Source organism: Oryza brachyantha, chromosome 8 (assembly GCF_000231095.2).
Source record: "Oryza brachyantha chromosome 8, ObraRS2, whole genome shotgun sequence".
Classification (NCBI taxonomy): Eukaryota; Viridiplantae; Streptophyta; class Magnoliopsida; order Poales; family Poaceae; genus Oryza; species Oryza brachyantha.
Window position 1 is genome coordinate 13,479,843 of NC_023170.2, and position 22,510 is coordinate 13,502,352.

A 22,510-nucleotide genomic window follows, 5' to 3' on the forward strand; every position below is an offset into this window, starting at 1 on the left:
AACTATGATAAAAAAACCTAAAAATCTACTCTAAATTTACATTATTTTTTTCCAAAAAGGATGAGGGCTGCTAATATTACGAAGCAATTGATAAAAAATCACGGGATGTCTTAAAAAATACCATATGTCCACACGCCTTCGCTGCCCTGCGCGTCCACGCCTCCGCATGTCCGCATGCCTCTACGCGTCGCCACGTGCCATACGCCTCTACGTGCTTGTCGCCATTGTGCCTCCTCACTCTGTTGTGCCTCACTCACCCGTCGATACCTCGCCGCACGGCGCTGCTCCTCTATTCCATGCTACCCCGCATGCTAGATGTCAAACTACACGTTGCATCCTCCGTGCCACCCTCACCGTATGCTGCCGTGTATGTGATACCAGATGATACCAATTAGTATCGGTTGGTACAGTATGAGCGTCGTCGGGTAACAAGGGCAGAACGGATGGAGCGGCGATGTTTGGGAAGAGCATGGAGGACGGACGGAGATCGGTGTTGGCGGTGAGGTCAGCGGAGGGGAGTAGTGTGGACGAAGTTCAGTGCCGGCGGTGTCGCAACGTGGAGATCGGCGTCGGTGGAGGGGAGCGGTGCGGCGCGGGGATACAGTATGACACAGCGATGCGAACGTGGGAGAGACGATGTCGAGTTCCTAGGCGAGTGTCGTCATTGGAGCCGTTGGCGGCAAGCCTCCAAACGAAGTTGTTGTCCTCACAGAAGTGGTCGGAGAAGGAGCTGCAAGACGCCATTTCGATAACATAAGTAAGCTAGTGTATAAAGTGTATACCGTCCGAGCGACAAGTAGACTTTTCCGTAAATTTTTTTTATTTTCTGAATTAGAGTCCGGTGAGAAGTTATTTGTTTTACTTTTACATATAAGCTGTAAAAGATCGTCCAGTGTGGTTGCACTAGGAATCAAAGATATAGGCGGGTAAAAAGAGAGTTCTTCCTCTTCTTTTCTTTTACAAGCCCATCTCCATCTCCATCACCGTCTCCGTCGAGAGAGAAGAGGACAAGAAGTGAACGCAATTTTCTCCGCCCCAAGTCCCCAACGAAGCATCGTAGGCACCGCGCTGAGGTTGGGTCGGATCGGCACACATGCGCGGCGGGCCGCGGCCGGCGGCAGTGAGCCGCCGCGACCAGAAGCGGATCGAGTGGTGATTTTTTTATTTTACTTTTAAAATATTTTTAATAAATAATTTCACTACTAATTCTTGAAAGAAAATATTTTCATCATACGAATATTTTAGCTACATAACCAACACTGGTGTGGTCAGACAACACTGCTATTTAAGTTGATTGGCGTGGTCTTGACGGGGCAGAAGATTTATATGGTGAAAATATTTTTCTTCAAAATTTAATATAAAAATGTTTATTGAAAATGTTCAAAAAAATAAATAAAAAATATCTCGAGTGGAGAAGTGGACTCCATGCTTCTCGCTTTCTTCCGTGCTTTTGCTTGCGCGTGGTGCGGTCACGGCGTGGGGATTTGATGGTGATCTAGGCGAAGGAGGGGTGGGGTTCTTTTTTCTCTCTCCGCGGCGAGAAGTCGCCCGCGCGCGTGCGGAAACGTGGTTCCGTGCACCTGGGAGGAAAAGCGACAGGAGCTATACAGCAGTGCTGATGGAGAGAGGCTTACATAATTGTGCATCAGTTTTATCGGAGAAAACGGATAATATGTCACTCACTTCACATGTCTTTCGTAAAATACCACTCTTACAATAGAATCAGATAAAATGTCACTTCATATATCATATATTATTAACCAGATATTTTGCCACTCCAACTATTTTAAACCATTTCATTTATAATTTTATTGTTTTCTTCTCTCTATCATACACGAAATGACGTAAATTCTCTATCATACACGAAATGACGTAAATGCTCTCGAGGCAAATCAACAGATCGCTGTATGCATGCAGGCTTGTGGTCTGCCTGTGCTCTCTGTCTGTGCGTGTTCTCTGCCACCAAATTAACAGATCACTGTGGTGTTCTCTACCACCAGTGAGTGCACCAAAATATGAGCAGAAAAAATAAGCAGCAAACACAAAATTTGATAGCTTAAGTTTGGATTGCATTCACCCAAACATCAACACATGCAATTAGTCTGTACAAACAATTAGGGTTTAATGCAATTTAGTCAATACAAACAATATAAATCTCCACATATTCCAGTTCTAATTTCTCACCTTCTAGCAGGTCGCCGACTGGAATCAAGCGACCAACCTAGTACCTTCGGTTAGCAGGTTGAGAGGGGGAGGGAGAGAGGGGAGGCAAGTAGATGCGGCCGGCAATGGAGGTGGAGGCGTCGGACGGCGGCGTGGCCGGCGATGGAGCCGCGGTGGCCGGCAGTGGAGGCGGCCGACGTGGATGCGCCCGGCCAGCAGAGCAGGTGGAGAGGAGAGGGGAGAGCGTGGACGCAGCAGCTGCGGCCGGCGATGGAGGCAGCGACATCGGGTGTCGGCGGGGCTGGGCGATGGAGCTGCGGCGGTCGGCGATGGAGGCTCCTGGCGGCTGGCGCCGGGCAGCGGTGGGGCCCGGCGATGGAGGTGGAGAGGGGGAGGAGCGCGGGGAGGCGAGCAGGTGGGGCCGGCGGCGGCGCTGGGCGGCGCCGGGGCCCGATGGCGAGGCGGCAGGCCGACGACATTTACGTCATTTCGCGTATGATAGAGAGAAGAAAACAATAAAATTGTAAATAAAATGGTTTAAACTAGTTCGGAGTGACAAAATATCTAACTAACAACATATGAAGAGCATTTTATCCGGTTCTATTGTAGAAGTGGCATTTCATCGAAGCCACACAAAGCCACACAAACTGAGTGGCACATTGTCCGTTTTCTCGTTTTATCGTATGTTCACATGGATGAAGATGGAAGAAAATAAGAAGTGTCACTCGTTTGATTTACTCTACTTTCAAATAAGCTTAGGCCATATTTTTTTCAGCTTGGGATTGTTATAATCTAAACTATTGAGATTAAGCTAAAAGAAACAGATAACTTATTGAAGTAGCTTATTATAATTCGGAGCCTAACTTATTAAAATCTGATAAGTCATTTAGATGAGCTTTTTCCAGGTTATTGGGTCAAAAGTTACACATCATGCCACCCACTTCCTCTTTAGACTTGCAAACCCAATAATCTAGAAAAGAAATAACTCACAGCTTATTTTACTATAGATTATAACAATCTAGCTTATAGTAATCTGACTCAATAATCTAGATTATAATAATCTTAAGCTGAAAGAAACATGGCCTTAGGCTACTCTAGATAACTGAGGCTGCATTTGTTTGGTGTGCTAACCGAGCCAGATTCTCTCTTCTTCCACGTTCATACTTCCAAACTGCTAAACGGTGCGTTTTTTAAAAAACTTTTATTGAAAAATTACATTAAAAATCATATTAATCTATTTTTAATTTTTATTATTAATAATTAATTAATGATATACTAATCTATTGATACGTTTTCCATACGGTTTACTTATCCTACTACCAAACACAGCCTGAGTTTTGAGTTGTGACTAAAGAGAGTGCACATGTGGTGGTGTAAAAAATATGAACTATAACTAAAGAAAATTCTAAGCCAGATTCCTAGGAGCCACCTTACCCTATTTAGCTCCACCCAACATTTGTCATTTGGTTTCTTCACTAAAATTATAGAAATGTAACCACAATATAAGTATGTATAGTGTGGTATAATTAAATATTATATAACTATATAAGCATGTAGTTTTAATGTAAATAGCACTAAGTTAGGGATATTTTTATTTGCACGAGACTTAAATACTAGTTATGTATATTTGAAATTACATGCTAGTTATATTGTAATACACTATAATTATAATTATAATGTAGTTGCAATCGTGAGATTTTAAGGGGGAAAATTCATTTGAGTGAGTGATATGTAGATAGTCCCGATATCCTTAGTGTTTTTGCCGTTTGACTGAGATATGTAATATATTCAAATAATTATTTGGGTCCCTTGAAACATAGTGCTGGAAAAAAAAAAGAAAATAGAAATGTGTAGGATTTTAGCAAAATTGTAGGTGCAAATCAAAGGATCAAGTAAGAAAGAAAAATACAATATGACCGTTTGAATTTTAATGGACAACAAGAAAAACATGGTAATTATAAAAGAGAGAGACTCAAATGAAAATTTCCATGATGTTGGACACTTGGACCCATATTAAATTTACTCTAAAATCTCTTTGTCTCGATCTATTCTATTGGAATTTCGTATGAATACTGAAGTTTCAATCCTTTGTTTTCCAGCACCAAATAGAAAGTTTTTCTATAGGATTTAAATCCTATAAAATTTATATGTTTTTCTAACCGAAGGGGCCTTAATTTAAACTTTAACTTTCAAATGGACTCAAATTTTATTCAAAACCATATTTGTCCTCCTTCATTCAGCACCCGCAAAAGAAATACCTTCCACCTGGTACCCGTTCGGAGTTGGTTTACTGATTGGTTTATTGGAATCATGCACTTCTGCCATTTGATATGCATCTTACCGTATATCGTAATGGTTTGTTAGTGATAAAATATTTTATAGATATAGCTTTTATACAGGTGTTTTTAGAGACAAGTAAATGCCAAAAAGTAAAGTATATATGATAAAAACATACACAAATAAATCTAAATTTCAGTTAAAATTTAAATCGTAGCAGCAGCTTATAAATCAAAAGTAGGAGGTGAGTGATGGTCAGTGCTCACATGAGAGTAAACGATACTCCTATATGTAAATATTATAGCGGTAACATATAATTTCCGGCATTGGAGTTGCAAAGTCAGCCTTTGCATGCTGGAGTACTAGTAAACATACAGGTACAAAAGGTAATATTGTATTGTCAGATATATTTGTGAGGTTAACGTAACGTTATTATAGGTGTAAGTGGCATGGCACATGAATCCAACTATAGTTCAATTACCCATTTAATTTAGCCATACTTGTGAGGTTAGCGTCACACTTTTAGTTCAATTAAATCAAATAACCCACTTGATTAAACTATAAATAGCAGGTTATCTACCTAATTAAATTATAAGTGATTTCGCGAGATGACCTACTTATATACCCCTAAAATCCATCCAGCACTGTCAGTTGGGAGGCATCACCAGCATGGCAAAATGGATATATATGATTGGATGGGGAGACTACGGTTGCAAAATAGATATTGTCCTCTCTATTATATATTTAGCGCAAAGGATGATTGATCATTGGATCGATTGGTGTGGTTGTGTGTATAATACGGAATAAATACAAGCGAGCATACATCATGGCTGACTAATCTACTCATGTGTTACTTTGCCATGTATGTTACTTCCTCCGTTTTATAATATTTTATAATATAAGATGTTTGATTTTTTATAATGTTTAGTTATTTATCTTATTAAAAAATTATGAAAATATCATTTATTTTGCTTGTGACTTGCTTTATTATCAAAAGAACTTTAAACACGGCTTATAATTTTTATATTTATACTAAATTTTTAAATAAAATAAATAGTTAAAAGTTGCGATAAAAAAAATCAAGTAGTACAGTATCGTATGTTCTTTGGATGCAGGTCTGATTATCTAGTGCAGTACGTTACGTAGCGTCAATGGTTTGTCCAAGGGAAAATGCGCTGGCCGCGTACGTGACGACAGGAAGCAGTGCGAATATTATCTGAAGACGACGGCCATGTTTTTGTATTTCATTCCTTTTGAAGATTTTAATTTTTTGGACATGTTTCCCGAAAGCTTAAATGACATATTTTGTAAAAAAAATAATGTATCGAAAGAATTTTCATCTTATCTTTAAAAAAAGTTTTAACTCTGCATCAATTAATATATTCATTTATATCCTCTAAAAGTTATTATAAAAATTAAATAATCCAAAAGTCTAAAATGTTCGAAGGTTTTAAACCGGTCGTAGTGGTGTTGTACCGGATTGGTGACTCGTAGTTGTTCTTTTTTTCCCTTTAACTTGAGGTGCCCAGATCTTCAGGGAGCTTTTCCATAGCTGCCATATTGGACTTCAGTTGAAAACGATGTCGCATTGGTTTTAGCAGGAGAGAGTTTTTAACTTCTTTTGTTGAAGTGTCTCTTTTGTTGATTCGGCTAGATTCCGGCTGCTGCAGAAAAAACGGGATTGGCTGCATCCTTTCGAGGGCATGCACTGTTTCCTCAGATGAGGAGCTCTAGCATACTAGCTCTACAGTACATGCCTATAAAACCCATAAAAAGTTTTTCTCTATTTTTCTTTAGAGCCGGGGACCACCTCAGAGCTCACCCTCTCCTTCCTTCTTTCTCTCCTCTCCCGACCTCTCTCCTCTCTCTCCGCGCGGAACGACCGCGGAACAACGAAGCAGGCGGCGGCCGGCCATGGCGACGCGTAGGGGGCGGCGGATCTGGCGGACGGAGGCGGCGGCCGGCGGTGGTCGGGCGACGCGGCGCGACGCGACAAGGCGGCCGGCGCTGGTGGGGGCGGCGGCGGCGACGTCCGGGAGCTTGGCGCCGGTGACGGATCTCGGTGAAGGCGGCGGCGGCCACGTCCAGGATCTCGGCACCGCCGCTGGCGGCGCGTCGGGGCCGTCGGTGGCCACGTCTGGAGCTCGGCGTCCATCTCGCGGAGGCAAAGTTTGCTTGCTCTTTCTGACAAAGTTCTGTCTTCTCTGCAAAAAGCGCTTGAGGCAATCGTTCCGCACGAACGGCTTGGTTGAGGGACGACGCCGTCCGACGTGGAGGAGAAAATCGCTGAGGCTCCAAGCCAGGTAGATGCATTGTGCAAGCCCTGACGCGCCCAAGAGGCAGGGAGCTAGACTAGTTGCAGCTGTTTCTCTTCTCCTTTTGTCTGACGAGATCGTTCCGAAAGATACTCTGGTACAAAAATGTTCTCGCATTGCACAGCTACCACTCCAACGCTCTCGCAGTTTTTGCACGTGTAATTGACTTACTACTCGCGTATGTCCAAAAATGTTCTTTTCTACTACTAAATGAAATGAGGATGCCTTTCACTGACCGATAGGTAGAGTACCCGTTAGCTTATCTAGCAATAGTTTATGCGCTGAGATAATTATTTTTCCCAACGAGATGAAAAAGATGCGTTTTTTTTAGAACATGAAAAAGATGCGTTTGCTATCTGCGTTTTAATGCACACTAACCAAACAGAACCGGTACGAGTACAGAATGCTTTGTGTCATGTAGCGTAGGCTTGTTTATACCCCAGGTGATACATGCTACTCCAAGAATTGCATAATTATGCAGTAACTGTAGCAACCACTCGCTATACATGCCAAATCTGAAGAGACATGTTATATAATACTTTCACAATATCAACAACTACCTGAGTCTCACAATAAGTACAATCACTACCTGTCTCACTGTAAAGTACAACTCTTTTTAAACTGTAGAGATGTATTCATTATAAGACATAAGATAATATTTCAAATTTCAACTACAAAGTTGTCCTTACTGTAGGACAGAGGTAACACCATACAAGTGCCGGTCATCAAAATAGATTAATCTAAATTTTAAAAGCATTTTTTACATATAACATTTAAAAAATATATAATTTAGAAAGCATGTTTGTGAAAAAGGAGGGAAGATGAGTTAGTAGGATGCTTTGCGGCACGCGGCCGTTGTCTGAACAGCGAGCTAAACGACTTCCGAATTCCAATGATACCAGAGTGCAGTACGAGACATACAGCAATTGAACACGATTAGGTCATTTTTAGTGCGAAATTTTACCGTGCGATTTTCAACAGTGACATATTATCAAAATATATTTAAATGAATGAATAAAACAAATGCTCTCAATACAAAATTTCACTTTATAATTTTATATGCTAAATATTGTATCCAAAGGACGATTAGCAGTTGATTAAATGTACAAAGATAAAACAAATTAATCTTAGTGAAGATTTCATAATCTAAGTAACTATGTATATCAAGTTTCATTCACATGAAACTCAGTTTTTCTCTCTCATCATAAATTCTATATCATACCACCATTTTTATCTATACGCCATAATATTTAATGAGATCGAAACCTTTATGAAACATTGAAACCCCAATGAGACTATCCTTATCGGGCCAAAAGTATTTAGTTATCCAAATAGTGGTTGTGTTGAGAGACCATCGGTTGAGCTCACACATGCCATACTTCCCATTTCTTTCCCTCTGAGGTTTGAACAAGTGTTGAGAATAAATACAAGATAGCGTATCACAACAAAGTTGAGAAACTACTCTGGACCATAGTCTCCTATGTTTTTCCATAAATATCATGTGTGTTCTCTTCTTCCTATAGTTCCTGAAGTTAGACGTATAGGATCAAAGGATCACGGTTTTTTAGCATCGGAAGGTACTTTTACACCCATAAGTCCCAGCAGATTAGAAGCTGGGCCTGGAAGACCCTGTTGTGAGGAGTAAGAGTTAAGAAAGCTCTCAACAAGGTTCAGGTCCACATCAACTGGGATCATCTCCCCATCAGTATCTGCAGCATTTGATGGACCCTGAAATGCAAAATGTACCAGAAATTTGCTTCGGGTTAGTCAAACAAAACAGGGTAATACAAAAAACCATATTATAAACAGGTTCCTTTTGAGAGTCTGATACAGCAGACATCACATTATCCCAACTTGTTTAAAGCGGGAGAAAGATTAATTCTGTTTGGACTTCATTGACCGCTTACAGCATGTTTTCACTACTCACAAGGAAATAAAAGCTGAATATTGTGGGAGTCATTAGGACCCTTCAATATTATTAGGGCTTATTCGGTTTGGAGCAATTTTAACCCATAGAAATAGAAAAAGAATAGAAATGCACACACACACATCAATCCATAGAAATTTTCTAAGAGATTAGAGTGGATGTAAAATTTCCTTTGTTTTATCTCTACAATTTATAAAAAAGGCTTCTTTTGGTTTCCGATAATTTGTTCCTACAAAACGAATGGCACTCATATGAATTATTTCTTAGGAATCCAAATTCTTTGTTTTTCCTAAAAAAACAAATTAACCTTAGTGTTTTAGGAAGTATTATCTCCAGGCAAAAATATTTATAGTTTAGGACAATATTTGGTCAAACTTTTAAAATTATGGTTGTCAATAACTTTTTAAATGTTTAGTTTATATGCAAAACAAATTATATACATAAATTTTCCTCGAAAGTTCTATCATAATACCATAAAATTGTTAGATTGTATAAGTTTATTTTAACGAAAAATTGGTTGTCGGAATTTTAAAAGTTTGAACAAATCTTGTCCTAAACGGCAGAATATTTTTGACCGAAGGGAGTAATAAACAAACATCCATGAATGATTTAAAACAAACAAGTATGTGCATAACATGCATTTCCAACTATGGTTTTTAAAACTTATTGTGTAATTTCAGAAATTGAATGTGCTAAACATAAGAGGATGAGATCATGAGATAAAATGGGAAAGAATTACCTCATTGCTGGTATCAGGGTGTGGCACACGAGCAAAGCTTTTCTCTATAGTGGTCATACTGAGCTCTTTATTCAGTGCATCAGAATATGATTCCATAAAAGCATTATCTACATCCTTCTCACCAGATTCTTTAGCAAAATCACTCTCATAATCAGAACCTTCTTCTGCACCGTCAAAAGCATACTTAATTAGTAAGATCCAGTTCACACCACACCAGAATACGAAGTGACCGACTAATCAATAAGAAATTTGTGGATTATGTATATTCATGGTCTAAGACAACTATCCATACAGCTGCATCTTAAGGCTCCACCCATCCCAAACAAACCACAGATTACTTCATCACCCTTTGCGCAGTTAAGCAGTGGAAACATTTGTCCAGTTACCAGTTATATAGTCAAGAACAAAGAAATAGGATTGGTATGACATAGATTTGACCATTGTATTTGGTAGTACAAAATGTGCAATGAAGAAGCAGAAGATTTCAGTGCGCCCGTTCTAGTGATCTCCAATCAGGTAACCCCAACCAAGAAGACATAAGAAAAAATGAAGTTAATATCTATTGCTTCAGTTCTCGGTTTGAAATTCAGTAGCACTCCTTGAATCATATGAAACCACAGATCACGGCCCATAACACATATAGCCAAAGAAAGATGAACAAAAAACTAGTCTGTTCATGAGGTATTACCAGTCCAACCAATACAAATAGCTATGTGAGTTAGCACATGGCAGAATAATGCGGTAAAATAAAACAGCATGTGCATGACATAAAGAAAAGAAATACCAAAGTCCATGTCAGATGATGATGAATTTCCATCAAATCTGGCTTCATTGACAGCGTCATCTTTTGAATGACCTAGCACGGACTCCATGGCCTTGAAGAACTGGTTGACATCCAGATCCACTGATTCCATGTCTTTCCTACATTAATAAAAATGACTTGGTGAATACCCAAGGAGGAAAGAACATCTACAGTAGGACATGTCTCAGGCGTATCATAAAACAGTAATATAAAGTGTTATTGTATGTAATTTTTTTTACAGAATAAAGCCCTAGTGAGCAATTATATTGCCATCCCTGAAGTACCCATAAGATAATGTACAAGTAGTATATGTTTTTTCTTCTTTCTTCTCTTCAATAAAATGCTCAAGTTTGATATTCCATTAGGAACATGCTATACAAAGTGCGAGATGGAAAACTGAAACTGTTTAAAATGGATATGGACAATAAAATGTGGTTTACTGTTAGCACAAGCACAACCTAGCCTAACAATGTGTGATAAAGTCAAATGTGCTTCTCAGGGGAAAAATTCTATATAAGTGCATCGAATAAAATCAGCAGACAGAAGCATGAAGTAGGTTCCAAGCAAGGGAAAAATCATATACAAATAGTAACTAGGTAATTCACTCAATCAGTTGAAAACAGACAAAATATAATTTACAAAGGTGCAGTAAAATTAGACTTAAATAATTACAAAATTTGTACACTTCCACTTTCCAGGTATCATATAGAAGTACACACTTTAGTCATTTTAGGTTCACAATAATAGGATTTGATATGCTATAGTGCATCTCTTCTGTTGACAAATGAAAGTGCATACTTCATATGTTAGCACAGACTTCATCACTTACTTATTCTGATGGTGGTTTAGAATTTTGGCTTGTGGTCGAATTTAAGTGCAAAAGGGGAATTATTGATAATGCAAAATATTTAAAAAATGTGGCACTGATATCCATAAAATTAAAAGCTAAATTATCTACTCTCTCTAATTCCATAACTCTTGTAGTTTTGGACAAGGGTGTGGTCAACTTTTTAAAACTTTGACTATTAATAACTTTTAAAATATTTAGTTTGAAAACAACATGTATAAATGAATTATAAAAGTACTTTAATAAAAGTAAACATTTGTTTACTTTTCCCATATGTTTTAATAGAAAATTATAGTCAAAGATAGATTTAGAAGACCGTGTCATTGTCCAAAACAATGAGAACTATCGAACTGGAGGGACTAAGAAAAAGACTAACTGACAATTAAAGCTGGATCACTAATATAGATCATCCTCAATTTAATAGAATAGACCATGAAAGAGGGGCACTAAGTGTAGAAGAAAACCTATTTGCAGGAACTTCAGCTCCCTCAAAGCTTGACATTTTGCGAACAAACTCTTGCATGGACTCTGTAATCTCTCCAAGATTAAACTCATTTGGCTGAGAGCTAGAACTGCCTGGGACATTTTTCTTTTGACCCTTTCTGTTTTGTTTTGCAGCTTCATACTCTTCCATTTCCTTCTGCCTTTCACGGAGTTCTGCAGCTAACTCATCCTCCCCGTTATACAACCAAGAGTCATCATCACTTGGAGGAAGCTCATTGCCTTCAAACTCCTCAGCTGAGTATGGCATGGCAAGGATTTCATCAATACGACGGACAGGCGCACTTAGGATCTCCCTGGCATACCATAAACATTATTAGAACACTGCTAGTATTCACACTTCACATGGGCATGATTACTGATAGTGAGCAGCTTAAATTGTTATTAGAAATGAACAACTGATCATCAAGTTATCAAGATACAAGAATATTTTAGGGTTGAAAGTGGGAAATGAAATCAAATTACTTATATTTGAAATGGTTGCAGATTATACTCCCCATAAAAATTAAATAGATAGCTGAATTCATGAGATTAGAAAAGATATACAAAAACTACCTTGTCCGCGAAAACAAACTAGAGCTCTTGTAATACTGCATTGCATCCTCCATAACCCTCTTATACTCCTTTGACCCAGGAAGCAGACCATCGAAGCACCCTGTTGCCTCCAAGCTCTTCTTGTAAACCTCCCACGTGCTCCCCTTCCCTTCCTCCCCCTCGCGCCGCCTCTCCTGATACATCATCTCAAATCCACAGGCAATCTTCATCCCCAATTCTGCTTCCATCCACCTCTCCGGCCCCTCCTCCCTCCTTGGCATGGGGTAACCCCTCGGTGCCTGGAAGTTCTGCTGAACGAGCTGCGCATACATTGCCCGCGTCATGCGCACCGACGTCCTCACCATCTCAACGCCATCTCCGCCAGGTCCCCTCAGGAACCTCTCCATCCTCGCCGCGTGTTTCATGGTGTCTATGTCCCGGTCATAGAACCCCTCGACGGCGCGCGCGATCAGGCAAGGCTCCTCCTTGAGCACCTTCGCCACGGGCGCCGGGACAATTACGCGGGCCGTGTGGAGGTTCTCCGATGCCTTCTCAGGCAGCCCAGCGATGCGACGCTGTATAGCGGCCTGGACGGCGTCGGGGGCACGGGTGTCGACGGAGTCGTCATGGACGGCAGCGAGAGCGGCCTCGAGGGAAGGAGTATCGGGGAAGAGGGAGGGCGGCAGGATGTGGAGCTCGCCGCGGAAGATGAAGACGCGGTTGGGGGCGGTGTCCGGGTCGAGCCAGCGCGGGAGCGCGAAGGCGGCCTCGATGAGGAGGAACTCCCCGTCGGAGTCCCAGGCGCGCGCGGCGAGGCCCGGGAACGCGCGGGTGAGCGCGAAGAGGAGGGAGACGGCGAGCCACTCGTCGGCGAGGGAGTCGCCGAAGCAGAGCGCGCCGTGGAGGTGCGGGACGGGGGGTGAGGCGCAGAGCGCGCAGGGGGAGGAGGAGGAGGCCGGCGGCACGGTGAGCGCGAAGGGGTCGCGGTGGAAGAGGTGGGCGGCGAGGAAGGGGGCGAGGTGGGAGGAGAGGGAGAGGTGGAGGGAGCGGAGCGCGGCGTGGAGGTCGGCCGGCGGGAGGCCGGTGGGGAGCGGTAGCGGGTAGACGGCGTAGAAGAGGGTGTCGTCCGGCGGGCGGCAGCGGGAGGAGGAGAACGGGAAGGGGCCAGAGGTGGAGGCGGAGGCGGCGGTCGCCATGGCGCGGCGCGGAGCGGCGAGGAGGAGGAGACTACACACTCTCTGGCGAAGCGGTGCGAGAAGGTGCTGGATATGTATGCATTCGGAAATGGGCTGGGCTTGTGCGGGCCGGATTACTATGTGGGCCGGATGGCTTGGGAAGAAGCCAACTTGGTAGGCGTCTAGGAGAGTCCAGGAAAGGTCCTTATATTATTATCCGTAATTTAATGAGTGATTTGAAGAATATTGGGACTATGCCATTTTTAAAAGAATTATTAAGGTTTTAATTAGAGATATTTTTGATTAGTTGATAGGCGTCTAGTAGAGTCCACAAAAGGTCCTGATAAAGTTACACATTGATATATTATTATCTGTAATTTAATGAGTGTTTTGAAGAATACTGGGATTATGCCTTTTTTTAACGATATTTCTGATTAGTTGAGATGAGAAAATAATAAAGAAATTAAATAGAAAAAGGTTGTGATTTGTTCAAGATGTAGGTGGAGTCGTGGAGAACTAGTTGTACATCGAGATGAAAATTGAATCCTATATATAGTTATTTTTGAGACGAAGTAAGCACTAAAAAAGTTAGCTGAATACTCGGCTCAGGTTTCCCTTTTGGAACATTTATCCCAAAAGCAAGACTTTTTATGCATACTAGGTTTTGTTTGGGGAACTTCTAGCAGCTATGACTTCTTACAGAAAATATCATCATAGCTCCCCCAAATAACACATAGATTTAATACTATGACTTCTCATAGAATATCATCACAGCTCCCCAAATAATATTTAGATTTAATTTGAGGATTGGTAGTTGTACAGCTTCTTTGTATTCTCACCGGTTGCTTATCACAATAAGCTCCCCAAAAACAGAGCCTATCAGACAACTTGAATTCAATCCATTTCCACACATCTCATGTTTTTACTTATCTTTAGGAGAACGACATGGGCTCACATGTTTGACAATTGTGGAACGGTTTGCACATGTAAAATACTCGAATAAAATTCAACGGGGAATATCGATTATAGTTCCATTCATTGTACTCCAGTTCAATACAGTAGAGGGTACAGGTTTATGATACACTTTGGATGTGATGTGATAGCTAAGTTAAAGGGGGAGGAATGAGGATCAGAAACATTTGAAGTGAAACCTAAAGAATTGAATCATATTAGCTATGAGAACTGTAACCTACAAGTAAAAGTAATACCTAAGCAAAATTGAATTGCCACTCTCTCAAATTCTCCACATGAATATTGCTACAGTGTAGGGACGTGGAGTTCATGGGCTAGACGAGGAAATTATCCATCATGTGATTGATAACGTCCTCGCCGTCTGAGTTTAACCAATAGCTCTTCACCTGAATAGCAGTCAGAGTACATAGAAATATGGTCAGATTTGAAAAAAATATATATTTGCAGAACAGGTTGTTTCAATATAAAATGATGGATCAGCTAACGGCAATATTGTGGAACAAAATGATGACAGACCATGCTATTTTCATGCTTGAATTGACAACGTGGATTAAAGTATCGACAATAGTTTCCCAAGATTCAAGACAGAAAAGACTTTAGCAGTACTAATGGGCTTGTAAGAAGGAACATACTACAACACAGATGACATCTTTGCATGCAAGAAGACATGCCCTGATGCCCCTACGCTGATCATTTTTCACTTCACTTTTTTTTTCTTCTTTCATGTGAAGATGTAAAAATGTGGCTATCAATTACATCCAGATTGAAAGTTTGAAGGATAATAACGAATTTCTCCAGTTCGTGCATGAAGTAGGTCATTCCATGCAAATACTATCTTTTTTGTGAAGTCTTATCACAAAATACTTCACTAGATGCAGTTCATAACCACGCAAAAGCTGAAGCATTCTTAGTGCATATCCCAACTTTGTTAGAATAGCACAGTTAAAGATGTCACATAAAGCAATTATCTATTCGAAATTTTAGACACCAGTAGAAGGGAACACAACTTAGCTCAAAATGTACACTGCAGGTTGGAAAAGTAACAAATTCAGACCTGGATTGTGTTATGTGCAACCAATCTTTGACTACTTTTCTGGAAGCTCACATCAACACGTTCCCATGGTACTTGTGTAAGGCCTCTAATCATCTCCTCTGCAAACAAGGATTTTTTATCAGCTATTGATAACAATCAACTTCAACAGTTTGGGATAACTAACAGTTAATCAGAAGAAAACAAAATGAAGCTTACATTGGATGTGCAAGAAATTGAGCAACACATCAAAATCACCACTACGTACATTTAATATTTTAATTATTGATGTTAACAAACTAAACATAGTGACAAATATACCTTCTGGGTCATAAAGATCAGAACGAGCTTCTGCCTCATCGTTGTTTGTCACTCCCTTATCAACATGGACAATATGGGGATATTTCTCATCACGAACAAGAAGTCGATGCTGAAAGAGCCAGAAGAAAGGTAAGCCAACAATGAAAGAAAACATATAAAATATATTAAGTCAGTAGGGTTTTTAAGTATGAGCATAGTTGTAGCACATACCTTTGGCAGCTCATGTTGGCGGCGGATTGATGATGTTCTCCACCCAACCATATCTTTTTTTCTAGTTAAGTGCAGATCATATAAAAAACTAGAATTCAGAGTAAATAGTGAAGCAGTTAATTGTTAAAAGGATACGGTCAAAATTTGCATTAGCATATGCTACACGTCGTTTGAAGGTGCGCAGCGCTGACCTGCATAAAGAATACATTGTTTTTAGAAATGATACCCTAAACACTTGAATTATTTGGGGAAACTGAAGGAACAAAAAATGAACTTCATTGCTATGCAGCTACATTTATCAATTGTTTTAAGCACACTGAACAAACATAATGCATAGAGAAAATAACCTGAATTTTATATCATCACAGTCGTCAACCATTCGGAGGAGAAGTGGCCGTCTTCCATCATCATTATCTGTAAGAAATAAATGCTTTCCAGTTCTCCCAACAAGCAAATGTGCAGTTTCCGAAGCTCTTCTTTCCAGGAAAGGCAGGCCGCATAAGAAAGGGAGCTGGTGGAAGAATCTGAACATGAGACTAACATTACTGAAGAACTTAAATGTTTTTGTTCTAGTTCAGGTTAAACCAAGGTGATTAATGTTTGCAAACTCTATAAGAAATCTAAAAGAGAAAAATAATAAAATCCAAAAAGAAAAACTTATTGAGTTGTATGAAAAATTAACTACCTCAGAAATATTTTTTTTCTACAAAAGTATGCCATAGCAAACAATTAAAACCAGAGACTAACATTACTGAAAAACTTAAATGTTATTGTTACACTTCTGGTTAAACCAAGGTACCCAGATATTTGCAAATGCTCTGTAGGAAAGCTAAAATCAACAAACAAAATTCATATAGATTAATCTTTATGTGGTAGTACGATGATTAAGAACTTTCAGACCATTTTGTCTCCAAAACTATGGCATACCTTATATTTGAACCAGATACATACTGTTTCAATAATTTCAGATTTGTAACTAAATAATAGTAGCAACTAACAGGTGGTACCAATTAACCCATTATTGAAGAGGCAACTTAAGTGGGTAGTCATGTGAAGTTAAAAAGGGAAAGAGGAGGTATACTAATCTAACTCTGGTCTATAAACAATAAAGGATATTAGTCTTACCTGTTTGTTTCCACTTGAACCGAGATGTGGTGATGCAAAGGTTATAAAATTCATAGCTTCTAATCCAGCAATGAAACCCTCCAAGTCATCTCTGCTCTTCCCGGAAGAAGGTTTATTTCTGTTATTAGGTTCATAAAGCCTCCCTACAGCATATCTAGCAACAAGGCCACCTAGAGAGTGTGCCACAAATGAGATCTTCTTCACGCCTCTTCTTTGTTCTACAACTGATAGAACCTATAATAATTCAGTTAGCTTCCAGCATGAAATGGTGCAGCCTTAATATATAGCGCATACAAGTTTCAACTATGAAAACAAACTCACATATCATAGGATCAATGTAGATCAATTGAGTTTACGCTTTCAGCCAAATGGTAGTAATGAATTATGTAGAATAAAACTTTAAAAAAGCAACAACTTCACCATTATCATCTTATGTTTTTGCCTAATAACTATATCTAGTTTTCAATTGATCAACTTACAGACCAGACAGCATTTCATCTATCATATACAAACTAAGAAAGTATAATAAATAGATGAGTATAGCAAAAGCAGAACTCTATATGGCATATCCAATGACAAAATAAATAGCCAAGTGCACCATGGATTGATTAAAAAAAAGTAGAGTATGTAAAAGGTTGAGCAGTAAATCAACAAGTACCTCATTTGCCAACCTTTCACCCATCAGGTCAACTCCATCAAATGTTTGGGTAGCTGAGTTGCATTGGCTTCCTGCATGCAAAGTGGCAGTCTAAATCTCTCTTTACAAGAAAACAAGAATAGCAACTTAAACAATATAAAAAAAGGAGTGCAAATAAAGACGATGAGCTTGAAGAGTTTCTTTCAATGGAATGAGAAGAACAGAATTCTAATGATAGATGGCATAGACAAACAGAGTTAATATTTGGCATGAAACTAGTTGATGGAAAACATGGGAATAAAGAACATGAAGCTAACATCGGCCAATGCAGCCTTTGTCATAGCAATCCTTACTGTTCTTTATGCTGGTATTTAGCAAGTTCTGTTACTTCATCTCCGTTCCAAGTTATGCTATTAGATGTAATTATCTTCCAACAGAATCGCAAGTATTTGGTGACACTGGTTGGTGGATATATCACTATGTTTCTCTCTCAAATAGTGACTTAAGCATACATGTAATGAAAAATTGTGAACTACCAATCCTCCCACAATCTCACCCAACTAAACAGTTTTCCGCTGGGCCCTACTACACAATTACTCTCTCCGTCCCAAAAAAGACTTTATTTTTAGCCTACGTTACATATACTTTTCTTAAGCTACAAAGACTAGGGGCCTGTTTGGATCCAGTGACTTTTTTGTAGTCCCTTGTCACATCGGATGTTTGGACGTTAATTAGAAGTATTAAATATAGCCTAATAACAAAACTAATTGCATAAATAAAGACTATTTCATTAGACAAATTTTTTAAGCCTAATTAATCCACGATTAGCAAATGTTTACTGTAGCATCACATTCGCTAATCATGGACTAATTAGGCGTAATAGATTCGTCTCGCGAAATAGTCCAGAGTATGAGGTGGGTTTTATTAATAGTCTATATTTAATACTTCTAATTAGTGTCCAAACATTCGATGTGACAGGGACTAAAAAAAGTCCCTGGGAAACAAACATGCACTAGAATGCCCTTCACTTTTTCAACTCCAATGCATTTGACTCCTACTTTTTCAAATTCCAGCGCATTTGTCCCCTACTTTACCAAACTCCAATGCAATAATTTCTCAAAAAATAGAGTCTTTGTGGGACAAACAACATCAGCCAAAGATGAAGTATTTTTAGAACAGAGGTAGTATTAGCAAGTTGGAGCATGCACATGATAATAGTTTTTCCCTATATGAATAAGTATCTGTTACATGTTGTCACCCCGCATGCTCAAACGAATTCTTCATCACAGCCTGCACTCTAGCATCAGTTTGATCACCAAAAACAACTGCTGGACATTGTCCATCCTACACTCTATTTCTTCAAAGACGTGGCAGTACTCCTTCATATCACCTCAAAATATGCAAACAGGCACACGAATGGAAATCGTTTACTTCTCATTGCAACCCACGATTCAGAGAGAAATGAATTGAGCAAAAGATAGATTTGCCTGCAGATTTGGGTATACTCACGATGCACGATCACTTTTTCCGGCATCCGCCTCACGAACTGCTCCGCCGCAAACTTCCAGTCATCCGCACTGTAAAAAAACTAAGGTAAGCCAATTTAGAACTGCAAATCAATGCCATGAGCGGACAGCACGGACCAAAAAACAAGCAGTATACAGGGATCCACCTCCCGACGAGGCCATTGACCATGACGACGAGATGCTCGGGGAACTCCCCGCCCTGCGCCACCTCCGCCTCGGCCTGCGCGCTCCACACGTCCTCCCCTCCGCCCCGCGCCGGCTCCTCCTCCACCTCCGGCCGCTTCCCCTTCGCCTCCTTCACAGCCGCCGCCGACGCTGGCGCCGGCGCCGGCCGGAAGCAGCCTGTCCACCGCGCGCTGACGCCGCCGCCGCCGCCGCTCGCAGGGGAGCGGAACGCCAGGCGGAGCCGCGCGACGGCGCGAGGCCACCGCGAATGGGCCCCGGGTGCCGGAGTGGTCGTGGCGCGGCCCATCGAGGCGGCGCCGGCGGCGATCATCCGGCGAGGGGGAGGGGAGGGTGTGGGCCCGCCCGGCTCGGTGACCTAGATGCTGCCGCGGTGGCGATGGCGGTGGTTACTTCGGAGGCAAGGTAGGAGCGCTTGCCTGAGAGAGAGAGAGAGAGGGTGGAGCTGAGGAGGGAGAAGCATCGGGATGAGCAGGGGCCAGGGAAGGTGACAATGATTGTACTGTTGCGATGACGGCGACGAAAGGGAAGAAAATCAATTTCAATGGGAAAGAAAACAGATTTCTTTTTTTCTAGCTACTCCTTCCTTCTCGTAATATTACCTTTTCTTTCTCATAATAACTTTTACCTTTTATTTTAAATATCTACTACATAAAGTTATTTCTTTTGAGACATAAACATATATTCTAGCACGTTATCGAATTATGTGGTAATATTTTGAAACGAGTGGTACGAAAGAATAGCACACACTATTACTGTGCATATACCAGGTATCTCTTAACATACGCTTAAAACATCAAATCAATATAAATTTATAGGCTCACTAATATTCTATTTCGTGCATTTATTATAAGTTTTTATGCCTATTTTGTCTATAAATTAATGTATATATGTGTCTAAATTTATTATCATTAATATGAAACAAAGAGAGTATTAGATGATGATCATTTTTCATAGAATTTGTTATAGTCGTGATGACTGGGATCATACGGTGATAAGTTCAGCAATGACTAGTGCTCCCTATGTTTCATAATGTAAGATGTTTGACTTTTTTTTTGTAACTTTTGATCACCTGTCTTATTCAAAAAATTATGAAAATATTATATATTTTGCTTGTGACTTACTTTATTATCAAAAGAATTTTAAGCACGATTTGTGATTTTTTTTATATTTATACTAAATTTTTAAATAAGACGAATGGTTAAATGTTGCAATCAAAAAAAGTCAAACATCTTCCATTATGAAATGGAGATAGTATTTCTTATGCTAAAGAAACACCCATTTTTTTAGGATAGGGATGGCGTGCTTCTAAATCTCAGAGATATTTAACAAGGGTTTTTAGTTATTTGTTGATAACAATGTTCCTTTTTATCCTTTTCATCGGAATTATTGGTGCTAATTGTTCATCCATGCTTCTATTCGACTTAGATCATTTATTCTATTTGTCTGCCAAGTTTATTTATTGATGTTCAATTTATTCTTAGATAATCTACGGTAATAATTTAGAAAATCATGTTAAGATGTTCTCCTAGTCTCATTAGTTGACTTTAGGGGACATTGAAGTCAACCGAGTTTTGTCTTGGGTTTACTTCACATGCAGCCGTTGGAGTTGAACGTGTGCTTGATTCGCTGCATCAACTTTTGCAAGCATGCGGCACGTTGTTGTGTTTGGTTGCTTGTCGGTTGTCACGGTTTGCCATCTCCCATCTGTGCCCTGTTATATGCAGATTTAATCTGATCAATTTAAAAGAAAATATTACTACATAGAAACTGACATTGTATCAAATTTAAGCCATTGCCTAATAGAAATTCAGTAAGATAATTTGCTCAATTCATAGAAAAATTATTTACTCTACGCTTTGAAAAATATGATATTAAAAAACTTCTCTTCCTTTGCATTAATGAGCAACTTGTTTCAACCTTTTCGTTACGATTATTTCTCAAAATATTTAATTTATTTTAATCAAATCAATAATTCACGAGAATAATCCTTATAATAATCTAAATCAAAATAACCATAACCAAGTTTTCTATGAAAGCTATAGTCATGTGTTGATCAAGGTTGCATAATATTTCTTTTCTTAAGCAATATTATAGTGGTGTATTATTCCGAGCTCAGCTTTTTTTAAAAAAAAAATGAAGTGCTATGGAGTGTACTCTTGCAAAACCTTTTAAAAGCTGACTCAAAATCATATTCCCGGACCTTAAACCAGGTAAAACTCAGGTTGAGCTTCAACTGAAGGCTGAAGCCTGTGTGACAGTGTTTAGAATATTTGCCACCTCAGACAGAAATTCTCATCCAAATCCTTCAATGCAATTCCATCTTACTTTGACCTGGATTTTTTAGTTGGGCCAAAAAGCGTGAGTTCAAACTAGATAGCGATGTTCTAACTAACGCCAAAAAGAAAAGATAAACGAGAATCAATTTGGTTCCCCATTTTTGCGGGTATTTTGCAGCCTCTTGGTTGGTCCCCAACCAACATGCCTCTTCGTCCTGCAAATGCTTCCAAACTGCGAACGTCGTTCACAACCTGGTCCACCACCGCAAGTACGTGCATGATCAGGCATTAATGGTAACAAATATAAAATAATATACATAACTCTGATTGATTGAGCTACGGCTAATAATAAGATAGAGAAATATTATACTAGAGATATTGCTACCTCTAATTTTATTCATATCTACTTATCAATTATAAATTAACACACACTATATCTAATACACTAACCCCAATACACCATTTGTAATTATTTCATTAATTTGGACACAATCCACTTATCTCTTTATTTATTGGAGTTTGTGTAAAAAAAAACTCTCTCATGTATGAGCGGTGGCTCCCTGCTCTAACTATCTGATCCATGATATCTATCTAATTATCTAATCGTACGTGGTATGTTAAGGCTTGTGCTAAGAGACAATTCATTTGATCTGAGTACATAATTTATGGGTAAAATTTTTATTTTGTATTTTATGTATTATAAAAATCAAGGATAGAAATTAAAATATGATTAAAACCTTTAAAACGACTTAAACAATTAAGTTTGGAATTTAAATTTCAGGTGCGATTGATAAACCAGATAATGTGGCAAACAGCGAAAGGATTTTGCTCCCCGATACAACTGTCAGAAGAGAGGAATTAAAGTTTGACTAGTGACTAATTTGTTTTGTGTTGTTTTCGAACCTTTTGAAAAAAAAAATAATCTTTAGACAGCAGCATGATTTGCG

The 22,510-nt window shown here is 39.6% G+C and overlaps 2 protein-coding genes across 3 annotated transcripts; both read right to left on the reverse strand.

Annotated features, from left to right (window-relative positions):
- Nucleotides 1-7,961: 7,961 nt before the first annotated feature.
- LOC102710898 (protein ecdysoneless homolog) lies at nucleotides 7,962-13,301 on the reverse strand. The gene is made up of 5 exons (XM_006660111.3): nucleotides 12,127-13,301; nucleotides 11,535-11,867; nucleotides 10,206-10,342; nucleotides 9,422-9,585; nucleotides 7,962-8,483 (listed from the first exon to the last, which is right to left on the reverse strand). Exons 1-5 carry the CDS (start codon nucleotides 13,299-13,301, stop codon nucleotides 8,310-8,312), a joined length of 1,983 nt encoding a protein of 660 aa, XP_006660174.2. The 3' UTR covers nucleotides 7,962-8,309.
- A 963-nt stretch (nucleotides 13,302-14,264) lies between these two features.
- LOC102711177 lies at nucleotides 14,265-19,738 on the reverse strand. 2 transcript variants are annotated; one of them, XR_005812360.1, is made up of 10 exons: nucleotides 19,248-19,738; nucleotides 19,085-19,152; nucleotides 17,597-17,667; nucleotides 16,939-17,172; nucleotides 16,161-16,324; nucleotides 15,949-16,004; nucleotides 15,814-15,874; nucleotides 15,604-15,712; nucleotides 15,307-15,404; nucleotides 14,265-14,638 (listed from the first exon to the last, which is right to left on the reverse strand). XR_005812360.1 is itself a non-coding variant. In XM_006660112.3 (10 exons), exons 1-10 carry the CDS (start codon nucleotides 19,595-19,597, stop codon nucleotides 14,567-14,569), a joined length of 1,275 nt encoding a protein of 424 aa, XP_006660175.2. In that variant the 5' UTR covers nucleotides 19,598-19,738; the 3' UTR covers nucleotides 14,265-14,566. The 2 variants fall into 2 exon arrangements, 1 of the variants encoding a protein (XP_006660175.2); XM_006660112.3 differs by having other exon boundaries at nucleotides 15,814-15,866.
- Nucleotides 19,739-22,510: the final 2,772 nt, after the last annotated feature.

Excerpts from the sequence above, each read along its gene's own strand:
- LOC102710898 (XM_006660111.3), bottom strand. The coding sequence starts at position 13,301 with ATGGCGACCGCCGCCTCCGCCTCCACCTCTGGCCCCTTCCCGTTCTCC. Across the intron at positions 11,868-12,126 it reads AGTTTGTTTTCGCGGACAAG|GGAGATCCTAAGTGCGCCTG; the intron begins GTAGTTTTTGTA and ends ATGGTATGCCAG. Across the intron at positions 10,343-11,534 it reads GCTGAAGTTCCTGCAAATAG|GAAAGACATGGAATCAGTGG; the intron begins GTTTTCTTCTAC and ends TTATTAATGTAG.
- LOC102711177 (XM_006660112.3), bottom strand. The coding sequence starts at position 19,597 with ATGATCGCCGCCGGCGCCGCCTCGATGGGCCGCGCCACGACCACTCCG. Across the intron at positions 17,668-19,084 it reads GGAAAAAGTGATCGTGCATC|GAAGCCAATGCAACTCAGCT; the intron begins GTGAGTATACCC and ends CTTTGCATGCAG. Across the intron at positions 14,639-15,306 it reads TTGCACATAACACAATCCAG|GTGAAGAGCTATTGGTTAAA; the intron begins GTCTGAATTTGT and ends ACTGCTATTCAG.